This window comes from Oryctolagus cuniculus, chromosome 17, assembly GCF_964237555.1.
Source record: "Oryctolagus cuniculus chromosome 17, mOryCun1.1, whole genome shotgun sequence".
NCBI classification, from domain to species: domain Eukaryota; kingdom Metazoa; phylum Chordata; class Mammalia; order Lagomorpha; family Leporidae; genus Oryctolagus; species Oryctolagus cuniculus.
The window spans coordinates 30687559-30705192 of NC_091448.1; the positions used below are offsets into that span (position 1 = coordinate 30687559).

At 41.0% G+C, this 17634-nt stretch overlaps 3 protein-coding genes across 13 annotated transcripts in view; 2 read left to right on the forward strand and 1 right to left on the reverse strand.

Moving 5' to 3' along the window:
• The window catches only part of TOM1L1 (target of myb1 like 1 membrane trafficking protein), a 43015-nt gene extending 40195 nt beyond the window's left edge, over window positions 1-2820 (forward strand). For all 4 annotated transcript variants that reach the window (XR_001795287.3, XR_007911488.2, XR_011383519.1 and 1 more), the window contains 2 exons: window positions 1414-1478; window positions 2104-2820. Coding sequence is in view for 1 of the 4 variants with exons in the window: in XM_017349129.3 (XP_017204618.2) it covers window positions 1414-1477 (64 nt within the window). In the remaining 3 variants the exon portion in view is untranslated. The remainder of the gene's footprint in view (window positions 1-1413; window positions 1479-2103) is intronic.
• COX11 (cytochrome c oxidase copper chaperone COX11) lies at window positions 2806-10465 on the reverse strand. Its single transcript, XM_002719284.5, has 4 exons — window positions 10101-10465; window positions 6633-6788; window positions 4139-4264; window positions 2806-3763 (listed from the first exon to the last, which is right to left on the reverse strand). The coding sequence occupies exons 1-4, from the start codon at window positions 10455-10457 to the stop codon at window positions 3581-3583; spliced, it is 822 nt and encodes a 273-aa protein (XP_002719330.1). The 5' UTR covers window positions 10458-10465; the 3' UTR covers window positions 2806-3580.
• Window positions 10466-10488: 23 nt separating this feature from the next.
• The window catches only part of STXBP4 (syntaxin binding protein 4), a 222494-nt gene continuing 215348 nt past the window's right edge, over window positions 10489-17634 (forward strand). For 5 of the 8 annotated variants that reach the window (XR_011383518.1, XR_011383517.1, XM_070060907.1 and 2 more), the window contains exon 1: window positions 10489-10623. The gene's annotated coding sequence lies outside the window, so the exon portion shown is untranslated. Of the gene's footprint in view, window positions 10624-10661; window positions 11899-17634 lie in introns of those variants that run through there. The other 3 variants (XM_070060906.1, XM_070060909.1, XM_070060905.1) reach the window with 2 other exon arrangements.

Genomic DNA, 17634 nt, shown 5'->3' on the forward strand with positions numbered 1-17634 from the left:
AAAGCAGATTACCCACGTACTTGGACCCCTGTACCCACGTGGGAGACCCAGAAGCAGTTCCTAGCTCTGGTCATTGCGGCCATTTAGGGAGTGAACCAATGGAGGGAAGCCCTTTCTCTCCCTCCCTCTTTGTAACTCTTTCAACTAAATAAAACAACAACAACAAAAACCTGGCACTAAAATAGGTATGCTTCTTGATTTTTTTTTTTTTTTTTTTTTTTAGTTTATTTGAAAAAGCAGAGATTTCTTTCATCTGTTGGTTCATTCCCCAAATGTAGTCAACTGTTCAACCTGGGACAGGCTGAAAAGAAGAGTTTCAGATTCAATCCAGGTCTCCCATTGTGGGTAGCAGGAACGAAGGTATTTAAGCCAACATCTGCTGCCTCCCAGGGTACCCAACAGCAAGAATCTAGAGTTGGAAGCAGAGCTGGGACTTGAATCTAGGCAATCTAGTATGGATGTGGGTGTTCTCAGAGACTTAACCAGTGTGCCACATGCCTGCCTCCATAGGTATGCTTTTCTTATTGGAACAATTCTTGATTATATCCAAATAGGAAATTTCTGTACATATATATGTAAGTATGACAGATGATAAAGGGTTGTAACAGTAGGAGACTGGAGAGGTAAAGCTCTGGAACTCGACCATTGTGGTTCTTTCTGTGGGCTAAAGTGTCTCTGTTCTTTTTAAAGTCTCATGAATCCCAGCCAACTTCTCCCCAAGGAAAAGCACAGAATCTTACAAAAAGTTGTAGAATTTTCACACTGCTGCTTGCCCAGGAATTCCAGGTTAAGAATTTTTGCTCTAGCAGGACATATAGTTCATTTATGAAGATCCATACCTATACAGTTCATGTATTTAACGAATTTACTGAATACTGTGTGCCAGGGATTGTGACTGGTGAATTTATAATGTTCAATGGAAGACATGCTCCCTGTCCTCAGAGAGGTTAAACACGCTGTGGAGACAGAAAGTAAGCAACTTATCAGAGGATATTTAATAGCATGTTAATAGCAGGAAAAAAAATGGCGACTTAAGAGTGCATACTTGGGGGGCTAATTTAAATGAAAAGTAGAGAAAGCATGCGATAGTGATACTAAAGCTGAGACCTACAATGGCATGCCAACCGACAAGTTTGGGCATGAGTGCTACAGTCCCAGGGAACAAATGATTTGAAACCAGAAGCTGAACAGATTTAATTCTTTAAGCAAACTATCCAAACTTGAGCACTGTTTTTTGTTTGGATTGGTCTTATATTTTAGGGGCAGAGATATTTGCTTTTACTTGCTGAGACAGCCTGAACTCCCATAACAGCCCAATTTTTATTCATGGTGCTGACAGTTAGAAACCAAAATAAAATATGAAACTGATACATAGGTAGTTAACCCTTTTGCCATGATTTTTTTTTCTTTCAGAGCTATATATGAAGAAATTGATGTTCAACACCAGAAAGAAACACAAAGCCATGGTAGTTGTTGAGGTAAAGACTTGAACTGACATAGGAATTCTGTGTAATTTCAGTGTCGTTAGCACTTTCTATATTCAGAATTTATATTTTGCAAGGGCCATCTGAGTCTGACACTTTGGTGAGTGAAATATTATTATACATGTTCCTCTGAGTCAAATTTTAACAAACTGTTGTTCACTAATATTTTTGTGATCTTACCGGCTAGAAATAATGAGGCTTAGAATGTAAAAGTTGATTTACAGAATGGAAATATTGTTAACAAAAATAGGTGATTAGTAGCAGCTTTCCAGCACTGAAACCAGTCATTGGTCTTTAATGTACAGTGTTAATACCTTTTAACTGGTTAACAGTAGAGACTATTAACTATTTGTCTTCCAATTAGGTCTGGGTTTTTCATATCTGCCGCACTAGTAACCAATTTGTTTACTAATGAGTGACTGGTCATCACTGACCTATTAACTTAAATCATCCCCCCCCCCCAATCATTTCCCCCGTGGAAGAAGTACAATCCCTTATTTCCTCTACTAGACTCTACTAGATTCCAGCCTCTCAATAGGGAAAGACAAGGAAAAGAGTTATCAAGGAATGGGGGGAAAGAACAGGATGGAGATTGGTCATTTTTTTTTTTTAATTTTAGGTGAAAATGGATTATCAGTTCACTAGCCAAAAAGAGAGGTGCCAACTCTGTAAAGGATGGGCCCTGTTCAGCTTGGAGGCCTAGAAGATAAGACCCACCGACACATCAGACCACAGCGGATCATCTCTACTCCACTGTAATGAAATTTAAACTGAAGAGCAACATTTATTGTTCCTGACAACAGCTCAGCAGTGGAACTTGGTTGTGAACAAATAGTCACGTAATTCTTCAGAGGAAGAAACCTTAGTACTTAGGCCAACCAGCTTAATAGCAGTGTCCTATGTTATACAGGCCTTAGACTTAGAAAGGAAATAATCACATGGCTGTATTAAGAGTAGATGAAGATTATTTTTACTACAAAATAATTCTGAATTGATTTAAGCAGGAAGTGTGAGAAACTAAATGTATTATTCAGGAAGAATGCTAAGTGCCTTCATTTAACTAAAGTTGAATGTAAAAGTCAATTTGCACTTCTTTATAAATACTGCTTTGGTTTAGAATTGTAAAAGCCTTGATGATTGCAGTTTAATTACATTTCAGGTGTCCTGAACATGTCACTAGACTCCACATTGGTGGCCTCTAAGTATGAATCTTCATAAAGCTAAATGTTCTTTTTTCTTTTTACTCTAACATTTCTATTTGAAATAGACTACTATAAAATATTCATAGAAATTGTTTACGTAAATGACAATGACAAATAAATTATTATTAAAATAATTTAATACATCTTTTTTACAGTTCCCAGAACTTCTGATATCAGCAGATTTTTACAATTCCATCCTTACATTTTAACATTCAAGGACTTAGAACTAAATTGTAAATACTAGCAGCTTAGGAGATGTACCTACACATTTTGTTTAAATTTCATGACACCACAATTTATTTATTTATTCAGTAGTCTGAATGTAAAATCGCCATAGACCTTAAAGGAAAAATGAAGTCAAATCTGAAATAAGAATATGATCTTTGGGCAAGCAGTTAGGGCTTAGCAATTCTTTGAGTTTTTAAAATTGTGACTGGTCAACTAAAGGAAAATACTGGCCAATTATTTTATAGATAATAATAACAGCCATGGTCAGATGTTCTGGCCTAAATTCTGAAACAGATAGCCTTGGACATAATTAAAAAAATTTCTTGAATTCATTATTAAAATTATGAAGCGTAATAATTTGGAAGGCAACTATTCAATTAGGGTCAACTATCAAATATATGCTATAATTAACAAAAAAAGCAATTTCTTTTAATACTACCATGAAACTCTTAAATATGATACTGAACAGTCATACATACTACACAGGCATGTGGTTTTCTTACAATACAAGTCCTAGCTGTTCTCTCATTTTAAATGGAGTAAACTGGAAACAAATAGAACCTTTTATAGTATTTCACATGATTGAAGAGTATTTCTCCTCTGAGAAGGCAGGATAACATGATTTTTCAAAAATCACAGATCTGAAGCAGGACTTAGTTGCTGACTTCAGTTGTAGCCTGGAACTGGCAACTTGTGCCCTTCCTTTGCTTCAAAAAATGTGTAAGAAAGCGTGATGAGATCCACATTCACCATTCTTGGATCTTCAGCAAATTCAGGGTCAATGTAGAAAAATACTGGCATATCCACTTCCTCTTGGGGATTAAGCCTTTGTTCTTCAAAACAGAAACACTGCAAGTTATAGAAAGGTATCGGGTTACTAACATTTTTATTCTATCAATTATAACAGAAACTAATACTTCATTTCTAGACTCTCATAAGCGCACTGTTAAGTATCCTTAAATTACTGACAGAATAACTGTCTTTTCAACTCAGACTGAATTTTGTTTAAGGATTGAGAGTCGGCAAAATGTTTTTAATCTTAAAAACATACGCATCTGGTTTGGCTCATTTTTTGCAGAGCAAGTATAAGCAATTAAAAACAGCTTGATGTTTAGGAGTAAACAGTTTTCAGAAATTTTAAGTATCTACTAAAACACAAGTTTCATGCTAAACAGTTTCATATATACCTTTATCATATTCTATAAACTTTGCATTTAGTTGTACCTGTATTTTATTGAAATACTGTCCAGCTTCAAATGGCACAACATTGTACGTAGAAATTCCAATTACTGGTTTGTCAGTAGGATTCTTAGCTTTATAAAATGCAAGTGCAGTCTCTCCTGGCACCACCTGTTTTATAGAATATATATTATCAATATTTTAAGATTGACACAGCTCCTTTCCCCCACTACTGAATCACAGTCAATATTTTCCTATGAATAACACATAATGCTTAAAAAAATAAAGCTCAATAAAATATTTTATATATAAAAATAGTATGTTAACTTTTTGTGTATTTACTATTTACTAAATTTAGTATATTTACTATTTTTATATATAAAATCATTTTAATAGTGTTTATATATAAAATAATCATTTTTAAAAAACATTTGTTTTTATTTATTATTTATTTTTGACAGGCAGAGTTAGAGAGACAGAGAGAAAGGTCTTCCTTCCATTGGTTCACTCCCCAAATGGTCGCTACAGCCTGTGCTGCGCCAATCCGAAGCCAGGAGCCAGGTGCTTCCCTCCTGGTCTCCCATGCGGGTGCAGGGCTCAAGCATCTGGGCCATCCTCCACTGCCTTCCCGGGCCACAGCAGAGAGCTGGACTGAAGAGGAGCAACCGGGACAGAATCCGGAACCTCAACTGGGACATGAACCCGGGGTGCCAGCGCCGCAGGCAGAGGATTAGCCTAGTGAGCCGTGGTGCTGGCCTAATCACTTTTAATAGTACGTTTACCTGGAAACATTTGAGTTTCAAATTTCATTGTGTATTTCAGGTCTTAAACAATAATCTACAAATTAGGTTACTTAAAATCTGTCTGGGGCTGGAGTTGTGACATAGCAGGTAAAGCCACCACCCTATATGGGCATCAGTTTGTACCCTGGCTGCTCCATTTCTCATCTAGCTCACTAATGGTCTGGGTAAAGGAACAGAAAATGACCCGAGCATTTGAACCCTAGCCACCCATGTGGGAGACCTGGATGAAACTCCTGGCTCCAGTCTGGCCAAGCCCTGGCTATTGTGGCCATATGAGGAGTGAACCAGTGGATGAAAATATCTGTCTCCCTCTCTCTGACTTTCAAATAAATAAATCTTTAAAAAAAGAAAAAAAAAAATCTGCCCAAGGACAACCCAAGCCTATCACAGCCCAAGTCTGCCTTTTTTTTTAACATACACCTGAATAGCATGATTATTTTAAAGGATGCCAACATTAAACTTATCATCACAGTAAAATGAATTTGAATATAACTTTTATTTATCCAAAAAGTGTTAATACTTTTTTTAAAGCCTTGCTATTTCTTATTTTCCCAAAACAATTCTTAAAAGATATTCTATTACCTGTACCAATTCACCCATAATACTTTGTATACTACCATATAATTGGAACTAAAAATCATAAACTATAATTAAATCATTGAACAGATTCAGTCATATTTACTAAACTGGGAAAGCACTGATACTTACATCTTTCCAGTCAAGTGTTGAAATAGTCTTCCCGACTAGTCCTCAGTTAATGAGATTACTTCAATTAAAATCTTCTAAAAGTTGCAGTTAGTCAAAATTTTAGGAAACTTGAAGATTTTTTTTAAAATTTCTTTGAAAGGGAGAGTTGAGAGGGAGAGACACTTTTTATCTGCTGATTCACTCCCCCAAATGGCCTCAAAGACCTGGGCTGTGCCAAACCAGTCTCCCATGTGAGTGCTAGGGGTTCAAGTATGTAGGCCATCTTTTTTTTTTTTTTTTTAATTTATTTTTTTGACAGGCAGAGTGGACAGTGAGAGAGAGAGACAGAGAGAAAGGTCTTCCTTTGCCATTGGTTCACCCTCCAATGGCCGCCGCGGCCGGCACGCTGCAGCCGGCGCACCGCGCTGATCCGATGGCAGGAGCCAGGAGCCAGGTGCTTTTTCTGGTCTCCCATGGGGTGCAGGGCCCAAGCATCTGGGCCATCCTCCACTGCACTCCCTGGCCACAGCAGAGGGCTGGCCTGGAAGAGCGGCAACCGGGACAGAATCCGGCGCCCCGACCGGGACTAGAACCCTGTGTGCCGGCGCCGCTAGGCGGAGGATTAGCCTAGTGAGCCGCGGCGCCAGCCTATGTAGGCCATCTTTTATTCTTTTCCCAGGTACATTAGCAAAGAGCTAGACCACAGTTACAGCAGCCATGACTTGAACTGGCACTTACATGGAATGTTGGTGTTGTAGACAGCAGCCCAACCAGCTGTGCCACAACACCAGCCCCCCTTAGGAAGTCAGCCATACAGTTTGTCAGCTACCACTATTTCCAAGATTTATGACCAGAAGACAACTTAGTTAATTCTTAATGATTCTAACAAAAACAGATTTTTTCTAGTGTTTGAAACTTTTACTATCATGTAAATAATAAATAAATTATAGAACCTCTCAGTATTTTAAGTATAGATGAGTGAAAGTTGGAAATGAAAGAATTTCTATATTTAAAAAACTAATCTTTTATTGTCTGCTTTAGTCACTTACATATATTTCCGTTTGCTGAGGTCTAAAGTTCCACTGGAGACTTGCGTGCACATCTGCGTTAAAGGTAACTTTAATGATTCGATCCTTAACAGGTACCATGTTCTCAATCTGGTCTGATGCATGACCCGCTACTGCTGATCCTCCAAGTCCAGTAGTCTAGGAAAAGATACTAAATACATTAAACAATACTTATAAGTGTTCATTTATTTATTGTATAAAATTTTAAAAACAATTTAATAACCCAGTTTGAGCCAACTTTACATACTATCACTGGCCACTCCCTGTAACTCCATCAATTGTTTTGAGCATTTTCGGGGTCCCAAGAGCCTGTTTTGTTAAAAGTCATTCTGTTTTTCAGCGATCCCTTGGTTACCTTGTACAGTCGAAAATGAGTCATTTGGAAAAATCACTTTTTTTGGATAAGTTAACTATTATCACCAACAGTAGAGCTCAGAATTTGGTTTACCATTAAACACACTTCCCTTTGTTGCTAGTATTTTATATTAACTATTACTCCTGAAAAGAAATCAGATTTCCCATGAGCTGGTCATTTCAATAAAAATACCTAAGATCTATTACATATCACAGCTTTTGTAGTCCAAATTAGGTTATAGTTTCACTTTTATATTCCGCTATTCTAAGGCATCTTAGGTATTCTCCCATGTTGGCTGATATTTTTTTCCTGTACTTCTCTGCATAGTTGAGTTTTTATAGTTATTGCTAACCAGAGCACCTAATTCATTTGGCTACTGAATCAACTAGTAATACATCATCAGAATAATGTCCAACACTTCTTATATTTGTCATCATTAATTATTTCCTTATCAGATGCTTTAAAAATCCTTACTTCCAGGGTCGTCATGCTTCTGATGCTTGAGGTTGCCAAATTCTGGTTTCCGGATAACTTACCTGTTACTATACTAGAGAAAAAAATACCGAATTTGAGGCTAGGAGAAGACTCTCATGTAGAGATAGGGTAATCTGCTTCTTATTACATAAGTCACTTAGCTTTCCTTGACTGCCATGCAGCATTATCAAATTACAATATAACCCTAAAAGATGCACATGAGTGCAAGCCTTTAATAAAAATCGATATATCCTTCTGCCTAAGAATCCTATAATGTTTGAGCTTACTGATGGAACTCCTTTTTGTAAAGAATCTCAGTCACTTGAATACCGGGTGTCCTCCCTCAATAAAGACTCCTTAAAATATTCCTTGAATTTAGATTTTTCGTATTTCTTTTTTTTTTTTTTAAGATTTATTTATTTATTTATTTATTTTTTTGACAGGCAGAGTGGACAGTGAGAGAGAGAGACAGAGAGAAAGGTCTTCCTTTGCCATTGGTTCACCCTCCAATGGCCGCCGCGGCAGGCATGCTGCGGCCGGCGCACCGCGCTGATCCAATGGCAGGAGCCAGGTACTTCTCCTGGTCTCCCATGGGGTGCAGGGCCCAAGCACTTGGGCCATCCTCCACTGCACTCCCTGGCCACAGCAGAGAGCTGGCCTGGAAGAGGGGCAACCGGGACAGAATCCGGCACCCCGACCAGGACTAGAACCCTGTGTGCCGGCGCCGCAAGGTGGAGGATTTAGCCTAGTGAGCCGCGGCGCCGGCCAGATTTTTCGTATTTCTAAGTTGAATGCCTAAGGAAATTAAAATAGACAAAAAAGTAGAAAAGAGCACTAAAAAGACAACCTTGGCTCTAGTCTAGTTCTGCCACTGACTAGCTCCAAGAACTGAGTGAATCTTATTTCTTTGGGCCACACTTCACATGCTCATAAAATGTTAGATGACTATTTTATGTGATTACATAATACTTATTTCTGGATCTAAAATTCTACAATTAAGAAGTAACAGAAGGACTCTTGGAAGTATCACTGCTTGACTTTAGGAGTAAAAATTCATGGTTTTTCTTCTTACCCTATAATTTCATGTGAACACACACACACACACACACACTTCACTTTCTGAACCCTACCATTACTGACATTTTAGGATGGAAAATTCTTTGCTGAGGAATAATGTTGTGTTGGTTATTTAACAGCATCCCTAGCTCTGCCTACCAAGTAACAGTAACACCATAGCCCTCAACCCACAACCTCTGCCCCCCCACCCCCACAGGTTTTAACAACCAAAAATGTTTTCAGACATTGCTAAACTTTCCGCGGAAGACAAAATCACCTCTACACGAGCCCTGGATTTGGATTCAGTTCACCTTATGATTTAACCAAATGGTAGTTTGGGGTTCATGCTTGGTTCTGGGGTGGCCTCTGATGAAAAGCAATTCACTTTCTACACTCACCCTCCAGAAACCAAGCTACTCATAGTCCCACATAAATGCTGACATTTGGAGACTGCAAAGAAAAGCCCTTTTGACTTCTGCCACTTCACCATCTGAAAGAAAAGCTGATCACAAAGACAGCAGAACCCAGGCATTAAGAGCAGTGGCAGAAAAGAGCTATGAAAACGAACCATGGTGTAAAACACAAATTCCTAACTGCTGCCTATGCAGGTATCTTTGAAAATTACTGAGACATTTTTAATTGGTCAGGTGTGTGACCTGGGCATCAGGATATTTAAAAGCTCTCCAAATGACTTCAACATAGAACAAACTTCAGGAACCACTATGTTTATTAAACACTTTACTGAATGGACACATGTGGCATGACTTAAAGTGGAATCCCGTTTCCACCCTAGGCCTAATCAGAGTCTCAGGGGGACAGAACCCTGACATGTGCATGTAAGAAGTTCCGCAGGTGATCCTGAAGCCCAGCCAGCCGACGCTGCAAATTTAGAACCACGGAGAAATCCGTCAAATAGGCGAACTCTGACTCTGCCAGTGGTTCTCAAACCTCAGTCTCCCCTGAGCTGGGCTAGAGGACTTCCCAATGAACTCCAGGTGGCTGGTCCCGCCCCCAGGACTTCTGATTCGGTAATTCCGGAGTCGGGTCCCAGAGTATGAAGTCCTAACAGGTTCCCCAGAGATGTGGCTGTTGCTGGCGCTGGAGACGCGCTCAGAGCACTGCCTTGGAGCAGCGAACCAGATACATTCCGCCTTCCAAACCCTAATTTCTGCCTCAGGACGAACGAACAGCTAATCCCAGGGTAGCCACACCCATTTTCAGGGCTGTGGCTCGATGCCTGTAGAACATTCACGTCTTTAGAAGTGTGTAGGCAAGGGGGTGCAGCCGACTGCTGGGTACCCGAGCAGAGGCCGTGCGTGGGGCTTTCTGGTGACCGGTGGCGGACCAGGGGATTTCACCGCAGCGCGGGAAGGGTAGCAGCACCTCGGAGAACCGGGCTCGGGGGCAGGTCTGCCACTAACTCCCTAGGTGACCTTGGGTCTTTCGAGTGTTTCCTCTCTGATACGTAACCTCGGGCATCCCTTCCCACCAGGACCCGGTGCAGCGACCGCAGTCGAAGGCTGCCCAGCGCATCACGCCGCCCAGTGGGCAGCGCCGGCCCCTACCTGGCAATAGAGCCGATAAAGGGGCACGGCGGCGTAGGACGCCCCCAGCATGCCTACGGCGGCCGCGGCCACGTACGTGAGCACCGTCTTGTTCCGCCGCCGCCAGTCCTCCTCTTGAGCGCGCGTGAAAGGGTTCGTGCTTTTCGGTCGGCGCCCCGGCTGCTCGGCCGGGTCCCGGCTCGGCCGTTTCCATGTCCCGAGCCGCCTCAACCCCGTCTCAGCACGTCTTGTCCCGCTGCACCCTAACCTAAGAAATGGCTCTACCCTCTCCGCAGCCCCGAACGAAGGCCCAAGGCGGCTGCAGCGCTCGCCACAGAAAGCGATCCACCTCCATCCCGGACGCCAGAGCCCTCCCATAACCCTCAGAGAGAAAGCCCGCTCGTAAGGGCCCGGGGCTCAGATCTCGCGAGGCCTGGCGATGTCTCGCGATAACTGGGTTGAGCCCGCTGCTGCCTTGGCTACCAGACTCCTCAGGTGGCAGCGCTAGTAGTCGGGCTACGGAGGCCGGGTTGCCAGATGACGGGTAAGTTCGCGTTTTTCTTTGATACTGTTCTTCATACATTGCTTCCCCGCAGCGTCCCGTTAACTTACTACTAGGGAAACGGGGTTCGCGATGCAGTATGCAAGCCCGCTATCACTAGGAATGGTACCCGTAATCTTCCTAAACTCCACAAGCCTTTGTCTTGACCTAGCGGCCCCCAGCGCGAGCTCTCCCGCGTTCCTTTGATTGGCGTTCCCTGGCTGCGGCTGGGCCCTGTACTCGGCTCAAGGGTCGCTTCTGTCAGGAAACCTACGCACGGTCCTGGTATCCCCGCGACACCTGCGTTTTCTTAGCTCCCGGGCCGTCGCCTTCCGCTGCTCTCATGCCCAGTGAAAACCCGCACAGCTGGAGGGGAGAGTCGCCCTCACGCCGTGGGGCTGGTTCAGGACGTAGTGACTAGGATGTCAGGGTCCTGTAAGACCGGAGGAGATGATGCTGTTCTTGTCCTGGCAAAGAGACTCCTGGAGGGCGAAAGAGCTTTCTTCTCGTCCCGCAGGTCCCAGCAGGACCGGAGCCGGGCAGATGGCACACAGCTCACTGTAAAAGTTTCTTTATCGAAGTTTCTACCAACACAGTAGCGTTTAAGAGCTCAGCTTCTGATGTTCTAAGGAGTTCTGGATTCTTCCCTGGGGCCTGGTCACCTGCTGTGCCCTTAGGCCAGTTATTTGCTCTTTCAGACCGAGTGGTCTTATCTGTAAAATGGGAATCGCATTTGTAAGTGACAGCCCGCGCATAGAAAGTGATTTTCACAGTGCCACATCATAGTAAGGATTTAGTGAGAGTTAGGCTTTGTTTCTGATGGCGGAGGAAGGTCTCATTATCCCAGCTTTGTGGGTGAGGGAACTGGAGGACTGAGGAACTTTCACTGAACGTCTGTTTACTCATGCACTGTTATCTGGGGACAGACACTGTGCAGCCTGGGGTTACAGCCCAGAACAAGTCACACAGGATCCCTTCTGGGATGGAGTGTCCTTCCCACTGCGGGATTCAGGAGATACTCAAGTAAGAGATGCAGAACTCAGGGGATTTCAGATAGCAATCAGTGCGGTGATGACGAAGGAATGGCATAGTGTCATTGAGAGAGGGAGGGGAAAGCAAGGTCTTTCTGAAGAGGTGACACTTGAGCCTCGTCCTGGTGGATAAGGAGCTACTTGCACAGTGACTGTTCCAGGACACGCAAAAGCCAGAAGCAGAAAAGAGCCGGATGTGACTGAAGAACAGAAAGGAGACCAGTGTGTTCCCAGCATGCTGAGTAAGGTAGAAAGTGGTGGGAAATGGCGTCGGAGTGGGTCTGCAGAGGCCTCATAGCACAGCGCCTTTTAAGCCATGTCCAAGGGCTTGAGTTTAATTCTACACGCAGTGGTAAGCTTTTGGAGTATTCCAGTCGTACAGGTGATGGGATCTGATTCAGATTTTTTCTTTTAAAAAAGATATTGGTTATTTTATGGAGAATGAAATTAAGAGCAATAGGGCAAGAATAGAAATAGAACAGTTAGGAGGCAATTGCCTTAGTCCAGGTGAGTGATGACGGTCACCTTGAGTGAGTAATTGATTAACTTAAGGTGAGGGGGCCAGGAAATTGCAGTCAAGAAAACCCAAGTATCTTCTGACTCTTTTCTAAGCAAAAATTTGGAAAGTTTTGTTTTGCTTTCATTATAAAGTTGTTAACCTGATCATCTCATGCTAATTGAAGCTTTAATTGGCAACTTTATATTTCCTGATTAAAAATCCAAATAAGCTGATTATGTTTGAGGCAGTCTTCCATTAATAAAGGTGTTCTTGATGCAAAGGACTTGGGCCATCTTCTGCTGCTTTCCCAGGCCGTAGTGGAGAGCTGGATCGAAAGTGGAACAGCCGGGACTCGAAACAGAGACCTTATGGGATGCCAAATACTGCAGGTGGCAGCTTTACCTGCTATTAACAGCGTTGGCCCCTTTATTTATTTTTTTATTGTGGTTAAAAAATAAGGCTATTCATTTCGAAAGTACAATAATCTTGATAACAATAAGGTGATCTTAATGTAGCTTTCTATTTTAACAAAATAAAATATGCATTATATATAATCGTAATTTGATAATGTAAAATTATGCTTATGCAATGCTTTTGGATAATCATTAAAATGTTGCATTTCATTTATGATGAGAATATATTGTATAGAACAGAATTTAGTTTGATCTTCAAATAAATTTTTACTTTAATTTAAAATTTACATGACTGGCGCCACGGCTCACTTGGTTAATCTTCCACCTGCGGTGCTGGGTTCTAGTCCCGGTTGGGGTGCCAGATTCTGTCCCGGTTGCTCCTCTTCCAGTCCAGCTCTCTGCTGTGGCCCCAGAAGACAGTGGAGGGTGGCCCAAGTACTTGGGCCCCTCACCCGCATGGGAGACCAGAAGGAAGCACCTGGCTCCTGGCTTCGGATCAGCGCAGCGCACTGGCCACAGCAGCCATTTGGGGGGTGAACCAACGGAAAAGGAAGACCTTTCTCTCTGTCTTTCTCTCTCTCTCACTGTCTAACTCTGCCTGTCAAAAAAAATTACATAAAAGTTGCAGAAATAGTGTGAAAATGTTGTACCTATCTTTCACCTACATTCTTCAATCTTTAACGTTTTTTCAGTATTTGAGAATAGATTACAGACCTGATGTTCCAGAGCTATAAACTTAATACATGTGTGTTTCCTAATTACAAGAATACTTCATAACTACAGTGTAGATATCAAACTCAGAAAGTTACCGTTAATCCAATGTTAACAATGTATGGTGGTCAGGCTAGGCTGCCATGACAAAAATACCACAGTCTGGATTGCTTCAACAGTTTTCTTACATTTCTGGAGCCTGGGAAGTGCAGGATCAGCATACCTGCTGATTGTTTTCCTGGGGAGGTCTCTTTGTCACCTGCTGCAGCCTATAATTAGGCCTGCTGTGTTCTCACATGGCCAGGAGGAGTGAGCAGGCTCTCATGTATAGCTTCCTTGTAAGGACACTAATCCCATTGAAACAGGCTCCCACCTTTATGACCTCATTGACCCTTATTACTCTTTTCACCCAAATACAACTTCACTGGGGATTAGGGCTTCAGCATAGAAACTGTTGGGGACAGATACATTTGGTCCCTAACACCATGTTATCCATGGGTTCTGTTACATGACTTCATTTGTCCCAGTTATTTCTATTTTAGGTCTAGGATCCAGACCAACATTACTCATTTGTTTATAGTTTTTATGTCTCCTTAGTCTTCTTAATTTAAGAATAGTTCTTCAATCTTTCCCCTCCTTTCATGACCTTGATGTTTTTGAAGATCACAGGCTGATTACTTTGTCAATGTCCCTCAGGATGGGTTTGTCTGATGTTTCCTCAGGGTTTATGAAATTTTGCTAGGAACACTGTAGAACTGATGCTGTACTCTTCTCAGTGAATCCTCTTAGGAGTTGCCTGATATCATTTTATTCCATGGTAATTATGTTAATTTTTATCTCTTTATTAAGGTTGTATCTACTGTGTTTCTCCCAAGATTGTTAAGCAGTTAATAGATTTTGTAAGATTGAAAATTGTATAAATATTATGTTTTTCATTAAACTTTCTCTTGCCTGATTTTGCATCCATTGATGATTCTTCTCTGAATCTGTTATTACTGAAACAGATGCCAAACTGACAATTTCCTAATGTTATTACTTCTTCTAGATGTTGCTTAATTTCCATGGACTATTTGTTGCCTCTTAACATTCATTTTTTTAAGATTGATTCATTAATTTATTTGAAAGGTAGAGAGAGAAGGAGAAAGAGGGAGAGACAGATTATTCACTTGCTGGTTCACTCCCCAAATAGCTACAGCATCCTGATTTGTGCCAGGCCAAAGCTAGAAGCCAGGAACTCCATCCTGGTCTCCTCCTGTTTTCCCAGGCACATGAACAGGAAGCTGTATTGGAAGTAGGACAGCTGGGACTCAAACTCTTTCTCTCTGATATAGGATGGTGTCATTGGAAGCAGCAGCTTAACCTGCTATGCCACAGTGTCAGCCCCCTAAATTTATTAGTTGCCTTAAGTTGTAACATAGAGCTTTTCTTTCTCCTCTATATATTTTTGGTAATTTGTTTGTATCAGTTTAGAATCATAAATTCTTATTTTAATCAAGAATTCATTTTTAATATGTATTTATTTATTTGAAAGGTGGAGTTCCAGAGAGATATGGAGGGAAGGAGAGAAGAGAGAGAGAGAGGGAGAGAGAGGAAGAGGGAGGGGGAGAGAGGGAGGGAAAGGGGGGAGAGAGAGAGAGAGAGAGAGAGAGAATATCTTCTATCCACTGTTCACTATCTGAATGGTCACAGTGGTCACAGGGCAGTGCCAAGCAAAGCCAGGAGCTAGAAGCTTCTCCTGGGTCTCCCATGTGAGTTCAGGGGCCCAGGGGCTTGGACTATTTTCTGCTGCTTTCCCAGGCACATTAGCAGGGAACTGATCAAAAGTGGAGCAGCCAGGATTGAACAGGTGCCCCTATGGGATGCCGGCTCTGCAGGCCACAGTTTAACCCACTTTGCTACAGTGCTGGCCCCTGGAATTAAAATTTATTGCTGTAGTTTTTTTAATTCTGATTTCATGTTTTCCTGGATTTTGTTTCTGGAAGACCTTTTTTGACATATTCCCACCATTCTTTGATAACTTCCTTAATTTCTGCCACAATAAGAGTTTGCAGGCTCATCATATTTTCCTATCTTAGCTCTAGAGCCAGCCATTTCTGTAAGGATTTTGGTTCCTTTAGTGGAGAATAGTATTTAAAAACGAAATCTTGGTACTAAAGTACTAATTGCTTTTATTTTATTTTTTTCCCAGAAACCTTTTATATAAGGTATACACACTTCATGCATTTCATAAATACAAATTTAGGAACATAATGATTCTTCTCACTCTACCCGCCCTCCCACAAGCACTCCCACCCAACTAATTGCTTTTAGACCTTTTCAACAGGGAGAATTAGAAAGTTTGTTTATACAAACAGATATAGGTATCTGTTCAGTAACAATAAATCTGGTTACCATTACCTTCAATATGTATAGTCCTTTGCCCTGTCCCACTTGCATATGAGCACATTACCTCACCTGAAGGCTTAGCCCCAGTCATCTGAGCTTATCCCTCCCTGCCTTATCAGCCCAAACTAGATACTGAACCAGCAAAACAAAACTGAAGAGAAAGAAGGAAAGAGAAAAGTCTAGGTAGGGAGTTCAGCTCCAGACATTTTAGGAGGGGTAGGAGGAAAGACGAAAGGTCAGGTAGCTTGGATTTTTTTCTGGATTCTTTATCCTTGCTGTTTTACTACATCTTGTAAAAAGCAACTTTGCCATGAACCACAACAATAGCAAAACAGAAGTTTTCCTTTTCAAAACGAGGAAATATTTCTTTAGTTTTGTCTCTCTTAATATCATTGTTAAAGTGGTTGGAGGCATGTTTGTAAGATGACAATTTAGGATTTTATTTCTAAGCTAGAACAAGTACTTAAGACAGTGTTGAAAATAGGATCGGACCAAGGCCAAAACGGAGATCCAAAAAATTCTTAAGAGGCCTATCAGTATTCATAGGTGCAGTGACAGCAAACCTGGGAGATGCTGAAATAAAACTTTACGTGAAACCATAACCTTAGGCTACAATTCTTGTGAGTATGAATGTGCTTCTGATGTTGTGTAATCATTGTGATAACTAAAGCTAAAGAATGGGTTCCTTGCATGCAATAGGAGTCTGTCCCAGCAGGGCTGGTCTAATCCGGTTCTGCAGGTAGAGGTGTTGATTACATGCTTATGATCTGAAGGATCCAACTGACATTTCAAGACTTGACACTTTTAATTTTCAATATTATTGTTCAACAACAAAATTAACCTTTGTAAATGTTGTCTACTAAGTCATGATTATGTAAAATTTTATATATTAACTAAAATTTTTTCATAAGGTATTTATATTCATGTAATATTTTCTCATCTGATTATTGGTTTTCATGCTTTGTAAAGACTTAATGATTATAACGTACTATTTTAAATTTTGATTTCATTTTGATTTGTAGTTGTTTAGTATTGTGAAAGCATAATATAAATTAAGGAAATTGCAGTGCCAATCTTAATATAGTAATCACTGAATTCTATTTCCTGTTTGCCTAACAAAGCTTCTATATCCATTTAGTAATGCAAAGTATCTGCAAATTATTCCAGCAGTATTAATAACTTTGTTTGACAGCTCTTTATTACAATACTTGTACCTAAAAGAGGAAGTATAATATAATTAAATAAATAGTAAAAGCAAATGTATTATAGTTTACTTTAGAACAGACTGGGTAATCAGTGTTTTCCAATTAATGCACAATATGACCATGAAGTTGCCTCAGAAAGTCTGTTATCCTCATTTTTTATTGCCTGCTAGTTGCCTGTATGCTGCCTTTAATAAGCTTATGTGATTGGCAGATAAGGTGAAATGAAAACAAAAAGCATCAGTAGAAGGCCTTCATTTATTTAAGCAGTTTTTATCACAAACAGGGCTACAGACTTTTGCAGCCACACAAAGTTGTGCTCTTACTTGTGTGGACCTGGCACTTAGCTTTAATGCTTGACTGTCACTGTCTTGAAATTGTTAATAATTATGTAACAGGGGATATTGCATTTTCATTTTCTGCTGAGCTCTGCAATTTATGTAGCCAATGTCTCCCTTCTCTCCCTTCCCCTGCACACATACTATTATATTCCTAATGGACTGACTGATCTGGCATGATTTGGGCTGAAGCACAGTCTACGAATTGGAATAAGCGTGATCAAAGGCAGAAAAGCAGAGAAAATACAAAAGTAGAGCGTCAACTTTAAGAAAAAGGCAAAAGTTAAAAATTACTATTTTTTGAGAGTAATTAGGTTATATGAAATCAGATCAAGCAAAAAATCCAAACCCTTTACCATAGCTCATAAGACCACAGACAAACTGGACCCTGCCTTCTTCTCTGACTTCAGCTCCTGTCACTCTTTCCCCATTCGC

Excerpts from the sequence above, each read along its gene's own strand:
- COX11 (XM_002719284.5), bottom strand. The coding sequence starts at position 10,457 with ATGGGAGGGCTCTGGCGTCCGGGATGGAGGTGGATCGCTTTCTGTGGC. Across the intron at positions 6,789-10,100 it reads TTTATCGGCTCTATTGCCAG|ACTACTGGACTTGGAGGATC; the intron begins GTAGGGGCCGGC and ends ATCTTTTCCTAG. Across the intron at positions 3,764-4,138 it reads AGTATTTCAATAAAATACAG|TGTTTCTGTTTTGAAGAACA; the intron begins GTACAACTAAAT and ends TATAACTTGCAG.